Raw genomic sequence first — 23,738 nt, forward strand, 5'->3', positions numbered from 1 at the left:
TACCTACATTGTGCACATCCATACATAACTTATGTGCACATCTATGTATGCAAAAATTAATCATTGCCACAACTGCAACAATATGGGAAAGCCAGCTTCATGAAATGTTTTTTTTTTTCCAATCTACTATTATGGGATGCTACCGGATTTATTTGAAGCTTTTCTAATGTAATTGATACTAAGCCAATTTACTGCTCTACCGTTTGTCACCAAGATCCTGCATGCTGATCCCAAACTGGAGACTAGGATGACATACAACATCATATATAACCCAAACAATGGATGTTGCACTTAAAAATTGCAATTACAATGTTTTCGGTATATTCAGCTAGTAAATACTTCATACTTTTATGCGTCATAAAGTTGACGAGGAATTGATTCGTTCAAAGGCACACTGAGTGAGAAATGTCTGACATGGCAATGTCATGATGCTAGTCATGGTTTTTTTCTTTTGAATAGATTGAATATGTTTTTACTGATGATAGTCTCAAAGCACTAATACCTGCTCAAGAAAAGCCTGATGCTGTGAACCTACTCCAAAGTTGCTTAAAGCTCCATAAGCTGCAAAGGCATTGGAACGCATCTTTGCATTCATTGATATCTGCTTCAAACAATGAAAACAAACTAAGACATCCAAACAGGAAATTTGGACTAACCGCACATGAAATTCAGAAATTATAAGAGATTCAGAGTCAAAAGATATGGCTAGTTTGTTCTGCAATTTACGTTCGATACAATGTCAGAAAGCAAAATCCAAATTCTCAGGTTTATGATTGAGTTTGTTTCCACCACAAAACTACAGAAGCCAGAATCACATGTTTTCCTAGTTGATTTTTAGTGTCCTTTGTAAATATACTCATCTATACGTCTGTTGTAAACCATGCAGCCCATATAAGCACATTTATAGTTGTTTTTTAATGTTAATTAATAAAAGTAAATTTACTCCTTTTGAGGGATACTTGTTATCGTAGTTAATGCGGGGCTTTCAGATGTGGCACTTGCAATTTTAACTAGCTACCTATGAGAAAATAGTACGAAACTGGCTATTTACGATAACAGTAGAAAGGTAATCAAAGATCAACAAAGTGGACAAGGAAACAAGTTGAAAGGAAGCTGGGCAAAACTCTAAAAAAAGTAGCATGGACAAAGTATGCAACATTAGTTGTAGCAGAGAAAGGTCAAATATAAAAAAGCAAGAACATGGGAACCCAATGCACAGGAGTCATTGTTAGACAGCGACATCTCTTGTTTTAGACTAGTCTCAATAGCCATCTAATTAGGACTCAATAGGAACTAATGGTCAAGCAGGATGGCATAGCAGACCCAAAATCAATGGGCATAAAGTGCTTTTCATAATGTAAAACGTTGACTGAATATAAAATTAGTGGTCATGATGCATCTAATGCTTCTACACACTTGTAGTGGTTCTCAGTAAGCTTTTTTAAGAAGAATCCATTCATAATGTATATCTAATATGAAAATTTTCAATACATGTTTCATAGTTACGAAATTATGAAAGGAGAGAAATTTCGATAAGGTGCAAACCAACTAATTTTTATCTGGAATCTGCCAAAGAAGATAATGGAGACATTCACTTTAACACTCATTAGGAGCAAGAAAATCTTACGGCACTTAGCATTCAAAACCAAAACAAGGGAAAGCTGAAGAGAATGAAGAAAACATTGAGAATGTACAATGTACAAAATAGACATCTGATTCTAGGGACAGATTAAACCATTAAATATGTAACCATAAGTCCTGGGGAATCCTTCTGTGAAGGTATATTGTTAGACTATGAAGAATTTTTTATAAGATGATTCTCGTGTGTGATACCTCCAAACAAAGAACATTATGAAGTATGCAGTGTTAGAACAACATATGTAAAGGTTCATAATACCATGAGATTATCTCGATGGTTCAATCAGCACAGCAACTTGGATGACAATTTAGCATAGGAGTTTCTATTAACCAAAAACATACAGAACACAGAGAAGGGTAAGCAAGCAGTTGCTCAGCACACCGAAAAAGAAAAATAAAAGGCATCTGCAGCCTCCATGGAAAGTGTAGAGGAGCATGTTCACTTAGATTCAAAGACTAGGAGCAGCAGTTCTAGAGGTCATGGATCTATTGGCCAGGGGAGTGTACATTAGACCGCCATTTATGAGACCGCCGCAAGATAGTCGTCGATTCACCGGTGAGTCATAGTTTACGCATTAAATATATGTAATTGATTGTATTATTTTATATTTTTCACCTCACTAGTTGATTTAGGATATTTTCTGTTGCTTCTTGTAGCATACATCTTACTAATCATTTTATATTTTATATCACTTTAAAGCAACAAAATGCATCATTTACGTTAAACCAGGATTCTAGAAATATCAAAAAAATATCAAATTAGACTTAAACTTATTGCAAATGTTGAAAAGGATTGATTACCAATTAATTAAACTTGAAAAACTAAAAAAACTTTGGCATGCTGGTTTGGAACCACTATGCCCAAGCATACCATGTGTCGGAACGGTACTGACCCGCCCACCCGCCCACCTGTACAGGTCTCGGTACTGGTTTGGCGGACCTAAAAGGAATGACCAGATTGCCATCCTTAAGTAATTTAAACTTAATGCGTTGTTCACAATATACGTGAATAGAAGATATGGGTCCAAATACTTTGAAACATCAAAATACAGGTTCTACAATGAGAGACACAGGTAACCAAGAGATAGAAGAAAAAAGACAAGGATAATAAGGCAAATCAATATGATTCTGTTTTCTTCGTTTTGAACAGCATTTCTTGTATTAATATCTTACTGATTTCTGAGAGTAGGACTGTAATTCCTTGAACAAGTTTGCCCTTGAACATTTACAAGTTAGAAATTTACTCTTTATGTTTGTATGTTTTTTAACATTCGCCTGAGTGTATCTAATGCAAGAAATATGCTTTACAGGAAACAATATTACCTGTAGATTCCGAAGCCGAACAGAGAGATTTATCAAGACAGGGTCAACAGCATCTTTAGGTGATGATTTGAGAACCTACATGCAAAATTTACACATATATAAACCATGGAAATATGATAAAAGTTCAAAAATATCTTTAGTTACTATGATAAACAGAACTTACTGCTAGTAAGCACTGCACTGCAGTCAGCTGAACCGATTCATCAGCATCCTCAAGTAAAGCAACTATTACCCCAAGAACTTGTGCAATGTATTTAGGCATATGACAGTCAGGTATCTGCAATAAAGCATTAAAATAATAAAAATAAGACAGACTGTTAATGATGTTTGCCGTGATCTAGACAACAAAGAAGATTAAAATGTATCCTAGATACATAAGTCCAAACTGAAACTTCCGCTAGGCCATCGAAATTGCTTTAAATCAGAGCCGTAAACTAAATTCCCCAACACTTTTACTTGATAGCCAAAAAGCTAAAATTAAGTAATTTATTGTTATCAACTTATCATTCATTTTATTGCTTTCTGATGCAGCACAAGGATACAGCTGGCAGATATGACCAGCTGGACTATCCCAACGGTTATAGAAGCCAGCGGATTTTCCTGAAAATTTCCCATTTCGTTGGGCTTCTATGTTTCTAGGGCTTAATAATTTGGTGTGTTTTCTTTATTAGGTCACGTGGTCCTATTTCTAGTATGATTTTGTATCAGGTTGAATGCCTGAATTAGGGGATTGTGTCCTACATATGCTGCTGATCTATTGCAAGGACTAAGGAGACTTGGTTGATTATTATGTATCAATAAAAGTCTTCGAAGAAAACTTCTTCCCTGATCTAAGGGTTCTTCAATCTAGTTTCCTTCAAATTTGTGCATTTGACTTTGAGAATTGTCCCTCACACTTCACACCATGGACCGTTGAACCGCCCCGAACTACCTGAACCGCCCCGAACCAGGTAGTTCGAGGCATACCATACTAGACCGGTCCCTAACTAGAATGCTTCAACGCTTCGAAACAGGTTAAAAAGGGGCACATTGAGTTCAACTCTTTGATGGTTCTTCGACTCATCACTCATCTATCTCACGTGTTCACTCTCGCCACTCCCCACCATCTCTCTCCCAAGTAAGCCACCTCCCCCCTCCCTCCCTCCCTTCCTCTCTTAATCCCTATCTGATCCAATCGGAAAGAAGGAAGATTTTCTTCAACCCGCTCAACTCGAATCTCTCGAAAAATAACTAGAAGAAGATAGAAAGAATCGTGAAGTAGGGCTTAAGTCCTCTTTTCTTCCATTGATAATTAAAAAAACGAGGTACATAACCTCTATTTATAATGGTGAGGTCTGCTCTTACACAATTTGGGTCAAATTCCTCTTTCTAATCCTAGTAGGACTCTTTTTTCTAAAATAGATATACCTAGTAGAAATCTTCTAGAAAAAGCTAAAAATCTCGAGGTAGATCTCGACTTCTACATCAACTCTGCCTTCTGTCGCTCCGCCGGATTCTTATCGGATAGAGAGCTATGTCCGATCAAAGTCTTACCCAAAATGGAAACTTGCAATTTAACCAATCCGTTTTGGGGTTTAAACAGTAAAATTTCATCCCAATTCAACCTCCTAGACTCCTAGTTGTTGATCTCAAAAAGATACCTAATTTCAAAACAAAAGATTATCTCAACAAACTATCATATGACCAAGTTATGGCTTCCAGAAGTTTGGCATTCGACTCGGCTTCCCGATGTGGCGAATCTCGCTCCCGGGCCCTGTCTAGCCCTGCTCGTAGTGACAAAGTAGTCCACATCGAGTCTGGGTATCCTCCTGGATTAGGGCTCCCCTTGTTTAGAGAATTTAGCTCCAGTTAAATCAAAACTGAAGGTAGAAAATGACTGCTTCCCTATCTCGTAGTTGAACCACCTGGTTTTGTTTGGAGATGGATTCTAGCCTAGCTCATCTTCGCTCTCGAGTCTCAACAAACTACTTACTCTACTCCTGCATCTGGACTTCGTGGTAGGGACGCTCCTTGCTGCCCTTCCTCGTTGATGACGACTACGGTGACTCCTCAATCTTGTTCTTGATAGATCGGTCAATGAAACCAAAGAACGAGAGCTTAGCCTCTTATAAGTAGTATTAGATTTTCGTACCATCATCACAAACTTACTGCAAGCATTAACAAGTCGCTTTGCTTGGGCAGCAATTGCAAGGCCAATGCTATCTTATGTTCTAGAGGAATTGATCATGAACTCCTTCCTATCCTTTACAGGACAATACTTCTTCAGACGCCATAAAAAACTGCATCTCGATCCCAAAGGTACAAGCTTTCAAGGATAACCTCGCAAACAACTAAAGGAACTACTTCACAAGTTACATCGTCAATATACCTCTCGGTTATGGCAAATTTGATAGTACACTGCTTAGTGATTTTCAATTAAACGTCCTTCTGAATCCAACCAAAAGGGTAGGAACGTGGATGAGGCTTAGTCTGCAACCCCATCTTCTGAACCAGATTTTTGGAGATGTTCTTCTGGCTTTCAGAATCTATGATAGCCTTAATGATGCTCTGCTTCACCTGGATCTTCAGGCAAAAGAGTTCCTCTCGTGCCTCTATATCTGCTTCAGTTGTTGTCTCGGATTTTCTCGCTATCAAGCTTAATTTAGAGTCTCCTTGCTTAAGCTCGGGCAGCTCCTTAACTTCTACAGCATTGAGAACTGTCTTTCCCTTCTTAAAATCCTCTTTATGTGTCGTCCTCTTCGGTCGCAGCTCAGGGTGAAGTTCCAAATACTTCTCCTTGGTGTGCCCACGGAGGTTACAAATAATCATAACAAGTTTTTTGAGTCGTGTTGGCATGCTTCTTGCCTTACTCCCTCTCTTGACATAAGTTTCCGCCGCATTTTAACTTGTCACCCTCTTTACCTTCCGTAGGCCGATTCTTCTCTTCAATCCCCATGGCCTTCATGCTGGCTTTGTTAAGCTCCTTTCGGATGTTCTCATGGAGACCTCCGACGTACTTCATGAAAACTACATGATCGTCGATGGAGATTGCTACTTGTGGAACTCGGTAGTATAGTCCTAGAATGACTGATCATACTTCTGCCATAGGTACCGCCAATTGATCCACCGATCCTCCTCATGGCCGATTAGGTACAATTGCTTCTTGATTAGACTTTTAAATATGTTCCATGTCAGATTTGAAACGTCATTGTTCCTTATGTACGAATTCTACTTGGTAAAAGCATGGCTAAAAAGCTTGAGACGAGCAAAATCTACCTTCTGGATATTAGAGTATCCATATATAGTAAAGTATATCTCTAATTGGTCCAGCCAATTATCTAGCTTTTCGAGCCTCAACTTTAAACAGATAAAGAGAAAGATTTCTCATACCTATAGGTTGCTCATTCTCATCCTCCTTGCTGGAAAGTAGATCTAATCTCGAGCCATAGGAGACAACTTCGTAACACAAGTTGCTGGTGCTTGTGCTGAAGATATCGCCAATCTGGAGACGATCTCGGTGAGTTGCGTAATCTTCTCCTCTAATTGTATTACACATCCCTTTGTCTCATCAAAGAACTAGCAACCATACTCGTGTTTGTCCTTCGACGTACTTGAAGCACGGATAGCCCTTCTCCTGATTGCATGTATTGCTCACGAGTTTAGACCATAAATGGGGCCCCCGGGAGATACAGAGGATTGGAGCTCTGATACCAATTTGATCCGATCAGAAAAAAGAAAGATTTTCTTCAACCCGCTCAACTCGAATATCTTGAAAGATAACTAGAAGATGGAAAGAATTGTGAAAGTAGAGATGATTTAAAAAATAAGGTACATAGCCTCTATTTATAATAGTGAGGTCCGTCGTTACACAATTTGAGTCGGATTCCTCTTCCTAATCCTAGTAGGACTCTTTTTTTCTAAAATAGACATATCTAGTAGAAATCTTCTAAATATCTCGAGGTAGATCTCGAATTCTACAACTCTGCCTTCTATCGCTCTGTCAGATTCTTATCACTCTAAACAGTAGAATTTCATCCCAATTCAACCTTCTAATTGTAGATCTTGAAAAGATACCCAATTTCAAAAAAAAAAAAAATCATCTCAACATCGTATGACCAAATTATAGCCTTCGAAAGTTTAGCATGCGACTCTGCTTCCCAATGTGGCGGATCTTGCTTTTGGAGGATGTCCAATCTTGCTCGTAGTGGCTAAAGTGGTTCACATCAAGTCTAAAAATTCTCCTAGATCACTGTCCCTCTCTCCCTCCTCCCTCCCTTTCCCCCCTATCGCTCTGTCCCTCTCTCCCCCTCCCTCCCTCCCTTTCTTCCTATCCCTCTCTCCCCCTCTCTCCATCTCTCTCCCCCCTGCGTCCATCACAGCGCTCCCTGGATTCCGGCCCCCTCTCTCCCCCTTCCCCCTCTCTCCCTCCTTCTCTCTCTCTTCCTCTCCTCCCTCTTCCCTCCCTCCCTAGTTCTCCCTGTTTCACTTCACCTCGAAAAGGCAAGGCATGGTACGCACCATGCAAAACATGTTTCACACTGTCATTCCCCCCGTTTTCTTGTGTGGTAGTTGCAATCTTTAATCATTCATTGTCTTGAATCTAATAATGTGTCTAATTGCTTCTTACTTATGTATTTAATTTGTTCTTGATTTGAATGTTATACCTTGTCAATAAAACAAATAGTAACTTTAGGTACTACTAGAATAAGACGGAACTCTCCTTTAGTAGATTAGTAGTATAGAGACACATGCATTGCACAAGCGAACATAGAAAAAAGACATATTTAAAAGAATAATAAACTTCTTTTATTGGAAAATAATAACTTGCAAACAAATTTATGAATGTAAAATAATACAGTGAATCAAAATATAACATGATTTAATTCAATATACATTTTTAGGCATGATTAAAAATTGGCATATGAGCATGTAAAGCATCCTTCATATAAATCATCTTTAATTACTTATATTCACATTTGTTATTCTACCATATAAACAAAATATTCATAGTAGGTTAGTAGACATATATTAAAAAATACTATTCTTAAAATTAATATTGAAATTTCAATTTTAAAATATTAAATGCACTCCATATTTGCACATGAATTCTTGTATTAAACCCAAAGTTTTGTACGACATTCATGAAGCTTTGTGAAGCTTGGTTGATCTGACCCTCCCACAAACATTCCCAACATTAATAAATATACTCCACTCATCATTTGTTTGAAGATTTTACGCAAAAAAATACATTTAATTATTGATTTTGTAAGAAAAGGATGCATTAGTTTCTTTACAAAATGATACACCTTTGGGGGTCTCCTATTGATTCTACCCATGCATCTAAGTACGACATGCATGGTACTTTAATGATATGCAATGTATGTCATCTCAGTACCAAGCCCTATACCAGTGCCATCCTGTTACTGTGTCGGGCGGTTCGGCATACCGAGTATCGGTACACCCCACATACCACATACCAGTACCAAATTGGTATGATGCGGTATGCTCTATACTGTCCGGTTCGGTACTGTATGGCATATCTTGATGATATATCTATCAAATATTCAAAATATATATGCATTGGTGGTGTTGAGCGAATATGCACCAAAAACACAGAAAACGTTATCACTTATTATTACCTAGATATAGGGGCAAAATTGTCTTGGAAGTTCCATCTTAAAATGTATAGTTTTGTTAAAACATCCAACTTTTCTTGCAAAAATCAATAGTTAAGTAGACTTTTCATATGAAATTTATAGGACAGAGAAATAATAGAAGTACATATCTCTCAATTGGATCTTTGTTTATTAAAATAGTAAAATACTACATTATTAGATTGTGTGATACTGTGATCACAAATCATGTTTGTTCATAGTAAGTCTGAATCTGTACCTACATGCCAACCCTTCGTAGTTTGTACTAACGGAAAGCGAAGTTATGAAATGACAGACCATATTCTCTTTATTAATGACCAACAAAAAAGTAGAGAAAACTAAAATAAAGCGTACTGTTAATTTGTTATCAATTTCCCTACAAAATTTCATGATGGAATCATTGCATCCATTTAGTGCAATCGTTTATGATAAATTTAAAATAACAGCCATTATAATGGCCCAGGAAGTTTCCCAATATGTCATGATACAGTAACCGCATTTTAATAACTATTGTAGTTTAGTAATGGTTTCATAATAGCAGCCATTATATAAAATAGAAATACCATTGATTACTTTTTTAATGTTTATTCCAGAAAAAAAATTTCAATTTTCCATGTAAATATAATAAATAATGTTTATAGAAGCTTATTTTGTTTTATTTTGGGATTGATGACATAATCAACTAATATAATTTTTTGATTCATATATCTTGTTTTTTACTATCATACAATAAATATTTTTCTCAAAAGCCTTGTATTGTCTGGACGCAAATCAGAGATCTCGTGGTAACTAAGACCCTTCAGTGTATACCTCAAGTGGACTGAAAGCGATTAGTTGGAGCAGATAGGATGAAACTGGGCTAGAGAGAATGAAACTTTCTGCTTTTTATGTAGATAATAGATTCCTTCAAACAATATCATAATTGGAAAGGGCGGCTAAAGAGGAGAAACATACAACTTTGGCATCACATAGCTCTAGTTAGAATACATACAGTACAAATTGGCCAATAACATTGAAAAATGAAACCAAAGGGAAGGAATAACTTCACAGAAAATGATACATAAAGTTTAAGCGGCAGACCATGGACATACAGTAAATATTTGACAAATCACAAGTGAAGATTGAAAGCCAAAACTAGCAAATGACATCTACACATTGTAGAAACAAAATATGGAAAAGAAGTGTTTCAAAATGAGAAAGAACGAAACAGTGAAATTTCAAATAACAGCAACACGAGTATTAAGGTTATAGGAAAAGGCATACCAGTACAAGGCCTCGTAGACACAGGCTTCTTACAGTTGGTGATTCATCTGAAACATGCAAACACATTGCCTCAACAATATGTTCCAACAAGGAAGGAACCCCATCACTGCACAAATTGATTACAATCATTAGTTAACGACTAATAGGTGAGAGATTATTACCATTGAGAAAAATTTCACTTCTGACATTTGCAAAAATTCTACCTGAAGTCTCAATACCTAGCTGTTGGACTATCTCAATTACCTCTTGATAACAAAAAATTTACAAAGAGGACTGGGTGATGCCACAGCAGTAATGACTAAAGATCGAGTCTTGGATGGTGCAAGTTACATTACATCTCTCTCTCTCTCTCATATAGAAAAAAATGTTCTAACCCTCCTATTGTCATACCCAACCCTTTTAACTGCACCATCCTTCACCTCTTTCACTTGACACCAAATCACTCAACCATGTCACTTGGGCACCACTAAGCAAGGACTCAAGTCTTGGCAGGATGTCTCGGAGGACACTAGGATAGGGCACCATCTAGAGTGTTGGGACAAGACTGTCCGCCATTATCCCAGCATTCCGATCAATGCATCTTGGGTTGTCCTAAATGTCGGGACGGGCGGAGGGAAGAGAGGGGGGGAACGGTAGTGCATCCCATTCCATGAGAAAACCGAGACAACCCCATCACACAGGATTTAAAACCTTGCCGCCAAGTTTTTCCCTAGATAGCAACAATGTCCCTTCAAAACCCCTTCTCCCTTGGCACCTTTCTCATTATCTTCACCAACTCTGGCTAAATGTCTATGGTTCATGATGGAGCTAGAGACCATGCATATCATGGACCGGGCCAATGGTGCATTGTGGGTCGATACAATGCCTGCTTAGCATTAGCATGATAGAAACCACTCATGTAGGCATGTTCAACATGCAGTAGCATGACTGTGCATCAAGCAAAAATAATCAACCAATGCTGTTTTCTAGTAAAACACTAGCATGGTACATAGCATGCCATGTCATCCTGCACACCGACTAGCACTTTAGTCTGTGACAAGCACAGCATCACTGGTTAGTCCCTCCTGCTGCATATGTGCACAACATCAACTACAGCAGTGAGAAGAGATTGATGGCTACAAAGGAAGCACCTTACAAGCTAGTTTAAAAGGAGGAAACCCTATGTATGAAGCACCTTACTGAAGACAAAGGATGAGCCCTCACATTCCATCTCTCCTTTCCCCATCTGAGACCTTTAAAATCTCTTCCCATGACTACAAATGAACAGCCTACCATATCTTATATTTCGTTATCTGATTAGAAGATACTCTAGGAACACAGTCACCCTTGAAGCGCACAGACAAACATCCTTGATCCTTGTGGTGGAATCAGAAGGCTGAACAAGGGGGTGCCTATTGACCTGTGGATTTGTTCTTGGAATTGCAAAGAAGCTTTAAAGTCACGGATCCATTCTTTTTCTTTTACCCTGTTAATCTGGTTATCATAGAGGTCACTTCCATGATAACCTCCTCCTCTCCTACTTTTCTCTTATTCATTTTGTCTTTTGATCTTCCAGACTAAATCATCTACAAGAATGTCTCTAGCTAAAGTTAGCAATTTAGGCAACAATCTTGCTAAATAAAAACATCTTATGATTTAAGAGCGAAACTATAAATTGAATCTCCCGGCATTACTACACCCATGTTAGATCTTCCCTATTACAAAACTTATCTCTACCTCCACCTTTCTTGCTCAATGCTTAAAAGGTATTCCATGGTAGCTTTTAATGGCAAGAATCAATGGGCCATCTTTCTTGCTGTTCTTCTAAGCTTCATATCAAAGACTCCTGACTATTACAATGAAGACTTATTTTGCCTTGCATCATGTGTGATTATTTAAAACTTAGTGCTTATTTAACATCAGTCACATGCATCTCACATGCCTGTGACTACTTACTTGTGAATGAGAGAAGGGGAGGTCAGATATTGAAATGGCAACTATGGACAAAAGCTTTTCTAAGTTTTAAGAAATTGAATTAAAAAGAAGAAAACTGAGACGAAATTTAATGGCATGGGTAGAGAAGAATCTGGTTGAACATAAGGTTACAAGATGCCACATACAAATCAATTTTGTTCCATGTTTAAAACGTAGATAAGGATGGAGAGAGAGATGTATTAAATAGAACTAAATAGATATGATGTATCATGTTGGGGTAATTAAGGGTTTTCATTTGTCAAATACTATTTCTTGATTTTAATCCTTGTTTTTTTTCATAAAATCCCTAAGACCTTAACAATAAACATAGAATATTACAGATTAAAAATAGATCCCCAAAAATGTCTATCTCCTCACGCCAATGCATGCTATTAAACTAAAGACATGCCATCAGATGCCAAGCGTTGGCAATTTAGCATGGCATGGTAATGCTTGGTTACCACACCATTTGCACAAGGCACTTAAAACCATGCATGAAAAAGGATTTTGTCAGCCAACCAACCCCATCGAGCACTTACTACTCAGTACACCTTTCTTTTTTTAAATTTTTTTTTTCTCATTGAATCAAGGCATAACAAGGTGTGCTTCCCTTGTATAAAGAGGATTGTACCATACAGGCCAGCCATTGATATGGTACCCAATCCTCAAGATTGGAATCCTTAAAAAAGAGAAAAGCTTACATGTTATTAAATAACCATAACTGGTGTTTTTTGTGAGAACTAGGACAGCAGGAAGCACAAGCTAAATTGGCATGAGGTCGGGGTTGAACATACGTCACTGGTATTTAACATCCAGTGATTTTACAAACTCAACCAATTGGCACCATCTATAAGTGCCATTAGGATTTTCAACATTCATATGAGAAAGTGTGAAAGAATTATAAGCCATCAATAAAATACCTGTGACGGATAAACTCTGATAATGCAGCAGCAGCAGCTTCTCTTTGAAATCTTTGATGCCTACTTAATGCTTTGCTGAAAATCATACATATAGGTTGGACCTATGCAGTTACAGCAACAAAAGATCATTGATCAAAATTAAGTAGAAAATCACACTAAAATTTAAAACAACAGATGCTTGCATAAAAATCTGTGTTTTTTTTTTGCTTCACTAATTTTTTATGCTTATGTCATTACATTAGCGTATATGGCAAACAAATTGGAAATGTTGCAAAAAGCAGCCAATGAAAATGTGAAGTTTATGGAATCCTAATAACAAGATGACAGGACATACAGCACTTTATGTATTGATATGGAATATGAAGAAAATTTTAAATAGACAGACATAGTGACATCATATGATGGCTGATATGGCATTTGGTAATATGCTTATGACATCATACTCTTCTTTGTCAGATTCAATAATGACAGACTCTGAAAAGTCACCTTGCAGTACATTTGGCTTAACACATAAATACTAAAGCTACAATGCTAAATCAGAAGAAAAAAAAATTGTAAATTGTGCTTTCAACTGACTCGTCGTAGGGGACTCCAAAGAATTATGGAATTTTATTGTTTTCTTTCTTTCAGATAGATTTCCTATCTTCTTGTTTGTGTTATATGCAATATGATTTTGGAATAGCTAACTGTTCTTTATGTCTTTATACATGCAACCACAATCACAGATTTATACTTTCTCATTCTATCAAGTTGTTCTGTTTCTTCTGAGACTTTGATGAGATTTTGCAAGATATGAGAAGGGGAAAAAAAGAACATCTTCCCCAATTTACCTCTTTAGGTCTCTTTATGGATGTGCAGCACGCAATCTCCTGAATTAAGTCCATCCACTTCTCTTTGTCGTTGTGCTCTCCACCTCTAACCAGAATCTATACAACAAGCATTTCTTACCTTTCTAACATACAAATAAGTCTCAATTGTAATCTTTAAATGATATATAAGTTTGTTACCTTGCCCATTTCAATATCTCCAACACAATCACAGAATGACTGAAATGCAGTTAATAGTGCTCTGCAAGGTATTAGTGTGCACAATCAATTATAGTTATCCTAGAACAATTAAGAGAGCCAAAGAAGCTTAACTTTTCTAAAGCATAGCAATTGTACCGCAAATGTTCCTGTTGGCCCAATCCAGACAGGCCATGGCAACTTCCAAGTTGAAGTGTAAGTGCAGAAAGAACAGAAGAATAACTTTGTTCAACTGCTTTCTTCCCAGTCTTACCACCCCCTCTGTGATGCCGTAAGCATTTAGCATCTTAATGAGAGATCATACATGATACTGGAGCAAAATAAAGCTTAAGGTCAACAAGTATATTCAAAAGATGCACACCTGAACAATGCAGTGAGAGCAAGAATAGCTGCTTGCAAGATGTGCTCATCACTAGGTGACTCAACAGGATGGGTAGTGAGGTCTCCCTTATCTATATCACTTTGAAAAACTGGTGTCCTGTTGAGCACAGATACCACATATTCCAGAAACAAAACCGAAAGTACGGCATGCTGTGAGAATGCCTATTACAAAAAGATAAAGGGGAAAGTAGGGGAAAAAAAAGAGGGAAGAAAACAAAGAATAAGAACCAGATTTTAATAAATAATTAAAATAAAAGGCATTAATATATAAAAGAAATCTCCAATAATGTAATCCTTGTTTATACATAATCTGCTAAAATAACAAAACTAGGTTTCATATATGCAAACAAAATTTCTCCTCTTCAAGATTAGCTAAATTTGTTGATTGGTATGCTTACATGCAAGATTCGCCGTACCGGTACCGGACCTCGTACCGGTGCCATACTATTATAGTGTCGGTACGGTACGATACGTGGTACGCCACCAGTATCGGTATCGGTACCGGATTGGTACGGCACGCTCGGTACCGTCCAGTACGGTACGGTACAGCATACTATACATGAGAGCCCAAATTTCAGAACAGCAAGTAAAAACAATTCTTAAGAGAAACCAGTCTAATATGAGAAGAATTGACAACACTGCTCAAAATGCTGCAGGAATAAAACTAAGAGTATGCCAAATAGCAAAAGAGTAAAAAATTCTGAGTTGGCTTAAGTTACATTGCCAAATCATGTAAAACTAAGTTTCAAGTTGACAAGTTTTACAATATACTATATATATGCATTCTAAATTTTTATACATTTTAAAAACATTTATTCCAAGTCTTGAATTTCAGAACTTTATCATGATACATTTGAGCCACCAAGTCAACCAACCTTGGTAGAGAAACATGTTGAATGAACTGATTAGTAATTTAAATCCTACCATGGATTTATATGTTATGAAGCAAATGTTTGCGGCCTTTTCTGTGTGTTTACAATGGGCCACCATAGAGTTGCATTTTCAAAACATTTATCTCAACTTAAATTGTACAGTTAAATATTGCCAGCAATAGTATCATAACTCGTGCATATCAGGTACATGGTCGAACTGCATTGTACCGATACACGGTATGCAACACCATGCCAATCAGGTGCCAACACTCGCAAATCTAGAGAGGAGACAGGTGAATGAGGGAGACATGGGGTACCTGATGCTGGTGGTGGACTGGGGATGTAATACCCAGCATTAAAAAAGAAATTAGGGACCAGTTCAGTCAAATAGGCGAACTGAGTCCAATTCTATTTGAGGCAGGGGGGCCTGCTGGCCTCTAATTCCCACGCCCCACCTTTTTCTCACCCCCATCGCTCCCTCTTAACAAACCCATATTGCTCTCGCTTGCTCTCTCGCGTGAGAACTGCCCAGCACCCCTCCTGGCCTTTCTTCCCTATTGTGACCCAAACCCCACGCTCTCTCTCTCTCCCTCTCTATCTCTCTCTCGCGTGGATGCGAGAAGCCCAGCAATGCTCCACTTCTCTTTCTCCCATGTGCATCTCGACTTCGTGTAAGTTTCTACAGCAATTTTCTTCCTTCCCCTAGTTCTCTCCATATTATTTTAATATTGAAACACTTCTCTATATATGTGTTATCTTGTTTGTATAAGATAATTTCTGCATAGTTAACTCCAGCAAAACAAAATCCTTTTTAATCTGTATTAATTTTCTGAAAATTATTTTCTAATTTTTCAATGTCTATATAGTATATTTATGTACCATTCCATGGAGAGACTGATAAGCGAGATAGGTTTGAGACACCGATTCGGGCATGAACTCGGGCTCTCACCCATCCCACTAGTAACTGGTCTAGACAGGCCAGTACAATGGCCAGTTTGGTCATTACCTACCGAGAGCCAACCAGTTCCCTTTGTTTTGAGAGAATGAGATCCATGGTCCCACTGTTACGCTATTTTCTCTTTTCTTCATCCATAGAAGGCCTTAGGGTCAGAAAGGAAAAAAGAAGAAAAGAGAAAATGAAAGGAAATGAGAAGAGAAAGGAGGTGAAGGAGGGAAGCTAAGTCCAAATCTCGCAACCATTGCTGAGATCTCGCCTCTTCAATACTGGAGACTCCATATGTCCATTGACTCAAAAACCATGTTCAAGGACCTTAAAATATTTAAATATTCATTAAAAATTATTTAATACAAAAAATAAAAAAAAATAGAGTGTGTCCTATATGTTACTGAGGTGGCAAACCGTCCCTACAGTTGGGACCAAACTATACCAATACTATACCAATCGAGACCAAACTGACAGTGGTCTGAGCAAGATCTAAACCCTTGGTTAGCTCCATTGCGACAGACCATCCCCCATGACTGAGAATATAACTTCTCCAGATGCCATGGAGGAAGACTCCTACTGCTAATATATTACTATAAGAGTGATGAGCGTTACAATACAGAGAAATCAAAGAGATTGAAGCACTCTGCATGTTGAACCATCATTTTCATGACAGCATAATTAGACAATGGGAAGATTTGGTCCTTGGAGATTAAATGTCTTATAGCTAGTAGCTAGCCTTTGGAATCAGCATAGGGACTAATTTGAATGCCCCTCATTATTGTGGGTGGTGAACAGGTTTGTCAAAAGATACTGGATTATATAGTGTGGATGATGAAAAGCAATCTTGACAAACATATTTATTGTATATCAATAAGGAAAAGCTAAGAAGGTCTTTTGTTATCATCTCTTTCTTGTACCTACTGAGCATCTATCATTTTTTTTTCATTATGCAAGAACATTTGTAAAACCTAGTTTGATGTTATTTATGGGTTACTTTTGTCAAAACAAGAACTACATATGATCAGGCCATACCATAAGCACTTCCAGTTAAAGTTGATCTGAGATGGCAGAGTTCTTTATGTTGTCAAATATTAATTTAAATGTCAAAAGCAAGTATATTAACACCAGTAGAGTCTGGAAAAAATGTCATAATTTTCTCTGCTGATGTGTCACTCCATGCAGAAGAAGACAATATCCTGTAATATGCCGATTCCCCCAAAACGATAATAGAATGATGAACAGCATTTCAACCCTGCCCAAATAGATCATTTCATGCTCTTGACTGCAATCATTGAAATTAGCCACCTTATCAAATGCTTGACATGAATGTCCTTCATCATAGTTATCTCCTTGAGAAGGTCTTTTGTCATAGATAGGCTAATTATGTTATGCCAACATTGAACATTTCTATCATATCATTCCTAACATTTGGTTCCACCAAAATTTTAGTATGATTTATGATATCTTCTCTTCACTTGGTGTCTTTATACAAGAACATGACACCCCTACTTAATGACTCCCCTACAAGAACATTTCTATGCCTTATAGGTACCTTTTTGGTGCCATACACTAATAGGTGGAAATTTCCAGTTGACCAACTCCAACTTTATATCATGCAATCCTTCCATGTCATTAGCAAGTTTTAGCATATCCAACTCCAAAGCACATTCTTGGTCCCTTATCACACCTTTATTTGCTTCTCTTCTTCCAATGCTTATTCACTAAGGTTGGTTAAAATCTCAAACCTATAACCTCAGCCTTCTCCAGTCCTTCTGATACTTGAGAAATGCCAGATTGCCAAAATTCTAGGAATTCAGTCAACTGTTCCACATCCCGTGTACACCAAATGCATAAACTTGATTTCAGATCTTTCCCCTAATTAATAAGTCAATAATTATTTGTTGCTTCGAAGAAAATATATAATTTATGAAGCAAATGCTGAGATACCCACATAAAATGCATCCTGCATTGGCCAGCCACCTCGTATCCTGGATACATCCTTTGTTACTATATCTCGTCCTGCAGCAGCCAAAACTTCATTGAAAACAACATTTGAATTGGTGTTCTCTGCCAAGCATGATATCTTGTATAATGTCAAAGGAAAATCAAAGATTCTGGAAAGTAAACTAAGCTTGCATCTGCTTTTTAGCCAAGTCATAACTCATAACAGATTAAACAAAATGCAAAAACCAATAGAAATAAATAAGGATACAGCATTGAGAACCTCCTGACGTGAATGTTTGTCAATCACGGAAACAGTGGCTAAAAGCAGAGACTGGGTTGTCCTACAGAGACAAACATGACCATTATCAGCTATTTCCTATCAAATTCATACATAACAGATATGTATATATGTGTGTGTGCGTGTATGCGTGTGTGTATTATCAGCTATTTCCTATCCAATTAATAATTATGAACAAACCTTGCAACATCAACTTCATTCAACTCATTGCCCCTCTTGGTAATGAACTCAATGACGGCTTGAATAGCACCATCTGCTGATTGTTTGATCTTATCACATATTGCAGCAGTGCATGTGTGCAAAGCAATAACCAACTGTTCAAGGAATTATTGAGGATAAGCTTGAGCATACAGGACAAAAAAATTAAAACGAATCGAAAAGAAAATTTGAAAAAAAACGAGTTACCTCATCTTTTGTTAGCAAAACACAAACAGATGAAAGGACCCTGTTGAAGACTTCTGACTGATCAATAGATGCATCCTGAAAAAGGCAAATCAAAAGTGATGGTTCCCATGCACTGACTTCTTGAATCCACATAAAAAGCCTAACATGATTCACAGATTGAATAAGGTGCTCACCCGTCTCAAAATAGAAATCACATCTTCAAGAGAGGACAAGGCACTGTACGAGACTTCTAGATCTACATCACTACTCGATACCACCAGTTTAGGAAGTGACAAGGAAATGCTGAAGAATAGACCAACAATCTACAAAATCAACTGAACAGATCATTATACCTTAAAAACAATGGAAAATTTTTGAAAGGTATTGGAATCAGGATTGTGATCCAATTTCAGAGCACCTATCATTAAGGTCCTATAACAAACTGACCTGAACTGCCACCTTTCTAACTTCAGAACTGGTATCTGCACAGCGTGGAAGATAAGCTATGATCCTTTCTCCCAAGCACAAGGAGTCACGACTTGGCAATACAAATGCAGCTGGAAGTAAAATCCAAGTAAAACACAACATTCTCATACTGGAGAGACACATGGACAAAGGAAACCGGGGGGGGGGGGGGGGGGGGGGGGGGGGGTGGGGGAGAGAGAGAGAAGCACAGTTACATGGTAAATTTGATAAGTTTCTTTGCGTTGCTCGATCAATTTGCTTGCTGTGCATGCAACTTGAATGGCAACCGAAGCGACAAACTCCACCAGAACAAAGTGCACGAAATTTGACTAGCAACTCATACACAGCAAGGCAACCTCTTCTTCTTTGATGCTCCATGGGAGATGAAACATATGAGTCCACTTGTCTAAGAATATGTAACAGTTGTTCTGCTCGACTTCGACCATCTTCACCACTGATTAAGCCAGATGTAAAAAGAAAATAATGAAACAATAAATTTCATCAACAACAGATTATTCCATGGCCCACCATTTGGTAAAAAAACATGCTACAAAAGAAACAGCAACAGAAATTCAAAATCGTTCTCAAAACTCCATGGAAGATGGAACAAAGGACATCCAAAATAGCATGTATACGGTAATTGATCGACCCATCTAATGAATAAGTGTAAATAAGAAATGCAGATTGAATCTATACAGACTTTTACAATGCTCATTCCCTGACATTGAAAACAGGTCTGAATTTCAAAGCACAATGAGGAAACAGAACAAAGAAAATTCTATCCTTGAAATTTAAAACTTGAAAGTTGAAACATAGGTAGTAGCTCAGTAAAGGAATTGAAGATTAAAAAGCTTGAAAGCCATATCATATAGACTTAGCAGCAAAAGTCATGAATTCTCATCTAAAAGATCCAAATATAGCCTTTATAACAGAATTCACTGGAGTGCTTGAAGTGACAAAAGATATTAAGAAAAGGCTTGAAGATGAATAGCAAATGGAGATTACAACAATATCGCATTTGTTCAGGATTAATAAGAGATGCCGTAGGATACTTAGAAACTTCAATATCTTATAAAAAAAATACAAAATAAGCAAGATATGGGATTGGTGGCTGGAGGATTCACAGCATACCCATTGTACTATAAAATGATCTATGACTTATTAGAGAAGGAGATATTCCTTTTTGATACATAAAAATACAGCAGGGGAACATTAAAAAATTCAACTCAAATCAATAGGTTTCTGTTTTTTTTTTTTTTTTTTTTTTTTTTTTTGGGGGGGGGGGGGGAATAAACAGGTTTTTCAACAGTATGAAAATGACTTCAAAGACCGTCTTGAAGTAAGAATTGTCACAAAAAGCCAAAGATAGGTACAATAGTCTCTTGGGGAGAGTTTTTACAGAGAATGAATTCAAAGAAGAGGCTTGATTATTACAGTAAGCAGATAGAATCTCACCAATAATTAAGCAGAACAAATTGCTGAATAAATTTATTGATTTCCTGAAATTTGTTGATAGAACAAGTCATACATTTTACCCTCCACATTTCTTTATCACTTGAATTTTTTTTCCTGAGAAGTTCCTATAATGTACTCATTCCTAAACTCGTCAGTTGCTGTTCTTAGTTTTACACACCTCCAACTCAATATTCTCACCTTTGCAACACTCATATCCTAACCATGCAGAACATTCTAATCCATGCAACTGACATGCAGCAAATTTGAATATTCTAGAAGCATAAGAGATATGACCATTCCATTTTCAATTACACAAACAAGTCTTCATCAGCATCCTCCTCCTCAAGCATCGAAAGTAAATAATGACAATTTTGACGAGAACCAATTCCCCATTGAACTGCATTCTGTATATTTCACAGCCCATCTAATCATTAGAACCTTATTGCCTAAACATTTCCCTTAATATACGCAATATGCATTCTGGCATGCTTATAATCATCAATATATTTGAAATTAATAAAAAAAACAAGAAGAAAGAAAGAAAAAGAAAAAAACTAGGGAAAAAGATATGTATCTCACTTAGAGAATTTAGTTAGATCAAATTGTCTTCAAAACAGATGAAAAAGTGATTGACAAATGATACATGCTGAAGGGAACCACACAAGGAGCAATTATTCACAAAAATATAGCTTACTTATGTAAGTTTACCTGGTTAGAAGAATAGCGCATAACAGAGTAATGAGGTTGCTTATGAGTGGATCTATAATATCTGAAGGATCTCTTGGCAAAGCGAAAAAGTTTAAAGTAGCCTGATAGGGTAACAATAAATAATTAAAAAGCTAAAGAAGAACACCAGGAAAAAGAAAAGAAAGGAAGACCATAGTTTCTGATGAGCTGTGACATTTAATACCGCAAACTACCTTCAAAACACAATTTCTCGTTTCCATTGGTAATCTTGGCTCTATAGAAACCAAAGTAGTACAAGAACTTAAAGCAAGGCTCTGCAGAAGAATTTATGAAATGACAAGGAATCAAGTAATTTGCCAAAAAAAAGTTCTAAATATATGGACTTTTAATAAAGAAACAAAGAAAAAACTACCGAAAAAGCATACAGACTTGAGTATGTAGAAGCTCAATGTTTGAATCAACAAAATCTTCGCTTTCATCTCTACCCATCAAAGTCAGCACATAATCAAGCATTTGATCTCTTCTTTTTAATGGAAATGAAACACCCATTTCCGAAGCATTAATTACAGCACAACCTATAATAAGACATAAATAAAAAAATTCGGTCCAATTTAAAAACTATATTATTCTTACAACACAAATAATATACAAAACAAGAACATGGCAGAGCTAGAAGACAAAGCACAAAAGACAACCATTTCTTGAATAAGTCAAAAGGAAGCTTCATATATTGAAGCAAAAAAGAGTCCATAAACACAGCTGACCCATCATAATGACTACAAAGGGATTAGCAGATCTAGCACATAATGTATATGGCAAAAGATATTTTTCTTGACTAAGTAGAAGTGCTGATACCACAAATAAATACTTGCAGAGTGTAATGGCGTCAATTAATTCCTCCAAAAAGGCTTTCTACTATGCAATATGGAAACATATACAGGAAACTATTATAACATGATATGGATATCAACAGGCAAGTCTTGAAAAATTAGAGGATATGATATGGCTAAGGATACAACAACGAATAAATGTATATTTTTTTAAATATACAATTGAAAGAACATCTAGAAAGCATGGTGGGCTATCAAGATAGCATAGTCCGTAATTTATACAATAGCATGAATATCTACCAACTCCACCATTTAGTCATCCTTCGACTCAATGTGCCATAATCCATACTCCCATAAAATAATATCAACATAAGAAACTCGATGATAACTGTTTATTAAAAGACGGCATTCATCCAAGCATGAAGGGAAATAAAGCCCCCCCCAATCCCTTGAGGTATCGGAGGAGTATGTCAGGCAAGGATGGTAGGACCGATACCAACGGGCATGCTGGCCGATGACTGGTATGGTACAATATCGGTCCATACCGTACCAAACTCCAGCATATCTTAACCATAGGGAGAGTGAGAGAGAGGAGCGAAGAGGAAGGAGAGAGAGAGAGAGAGTGAGAGGAGGAAGAGGAAGGAGGTGGGAAGCGAGAGGAGAGAGAAAGAGGGGCGGAGAGAGAGGGGGGACTCACCTGGTCGAGCTTCGAGAGCTTCGCGACAAGGGAGAGCAACTGGATCTGTACTTGGAGTCACCATCGTCATTGCCCATCATGGTTCCCCACTGTAGAATCATCTAGGGAAGATTGGGACTTGAAATGGGAGGATCGGGGCCATCATCCAACTCAAGGCTTGAATCACGAGAAGTGGGCAAGAGAATGGTAGGAGATTGGAGAGTGAGGGAGGAAGGGAGAGCGGAGCGGAGGAGGAGGCGGGAGAGAGGCGAGGGTTTCAAAGGGTCTCGAAGGGTCCATGATGGATAGTGAGGGTTTCGAAGGGTCCGCGGGGTTTGGGAGGCATGAAAATTTCTTCTTTTGTCATTGGATTCTAGTTTTGTACTCAGATTCAAGGGAAGAATGTGTTCTTCTTTCAAAGAGAGGCCTTGAACCGTGTCGATAACTGATTGGTCCAGTTCGATATGTCCTGAATCGGCCAATTCGGCATGGTTCGGCAATCCTTGATATCAAGTGTATCCAAGATATATCTAAAGTATTTTTTAAAATTTTAAAAAACAGAACACTTAAAATAAGTATGCAACACATATTTTAAAAGTATTTAACAAGTATCGGTATCTAACGTATAACCTATATGGACACAGCATGCAATTAGAAGTACCTGTGCTTCCTAGCAAAAAGCAGAGTTGGAGAGATGTCTAGCAAAACAGAAAAGATAAAATGCACAACTCTGACATATTTTCACAAATTTCAAATTTAATCTTAAAATTGTCCATCTATTAAGTCGAGCATTAGATGTGCTTAAATTTGTTTTAGTAACATATCATGTACCTTATTTACTAAGTATATATGGGTACATAAGTTACGGAAATAGCCTGAATTTTCACAATTGTTTATTGAGTGTTGGATGTGAAAAACTCAAAATGTTACAATACTATTATTGAATTGGATGACCATTTTGATGAAATTTAATAAATCATCTTCATCAGAAGAATTATAGTAGTCTATACAATGGCTAGACTGCATAAACAAGGTGTAATAGTTG

General features: G+C 37.3%; 1 protein-coding gene across 3 annotated transcripts in view; it reads right to left on the reverse strand.

Annotated features, from left to right (window-relative positions):
* LOC103724090 (ARM repeat superfamily protein) overlaps nt 1-23,738 on the reverse strand; it is a 67,229-nt gene that overhangs the window by 2,533 nt on the left and 40,958 nt on the right. For all 3 annotated transcript variants that reach the window (XM_088718212.2, XM_039123524.3, XM_039123525.3), the window contains 19 exons: nt 21,617-21,762; nt 21,421-21,501; nt 21,209-21,309; nt 19,261-19,499; nt 19,028-19,137; nt 18,775-18,903; nt 18,602-18,676; nt 18,377-18,510; nt 18,167-18,239; nt 17,906-18,037; nt 14,117-14,298; nt 13,894-14,016; nt 13,738-13,798; nt 13,561-13,656; nt 12,731-12,831; nt 9,858-9,963; nt 3,125-3,238; nt 2,962-3,036; nt 503-601 (listed from right to left, as the gene is read on the reverse strand). In XM_088718212.2, coding sequence (XP_088574338.2) covers nt 503-601; nt 2,962-3,036; nt 3,125-3,238; nt 9,858-9,963; nt 12,731-12,831; nt 13,561-13,656; nt 13,738-13,798; nt 13,894-14,016; nt 14,117-14,298; nt 17,906-18,037; nt 18,167-18,239; nt 18,377-18,510; nt 18,602-18,676; nt 18,775-18,903; nt 19,028-19,137; nt 19,261-19,499; nt 21,209-21,309; nt 21,421-21,501; nt 21,617-21,762 — 2,177 coding nt within the window. The remainder of the gene's footprint in view (nt 1-502; nt 602-2,961; nt 3,037-3,124; nt 3,239-9,857; nt 9,964-12,730; nt 12,832-13,560; nt 13,657-13,737; nt 13,799-13,893; nt 14,017-14,116; nt 14,299-17,905; nt 18,038-18,166; nt 18,240-18,376; nt 18,511-18,601; nt 18,677-18,774; nt 18,904-19,027; nt 19,138-19,260; nt 19,500-21,208; nt 21,310-21,420; nt 21,502-21,616; nt 21,763-23,738) is intronic.

The sequence above is a fragment of the Phoenix dactylifera genome, chromosome 3 (genome assembly GCF_051530095.1).
Source record: "Phoenix dactylifera cultivar Ajwa chromosome 3, Ajwa_hap1_PhDact_Kaust_v1.1, whole genome shotgun sequence".
Classification (NCBI taxonomy): Eukaryota; Viridiplantae; Streptophyta; class Magnoliopsida; order Arecales; family Arecaceae; genus Phoenix; species Phoenix dactylifera.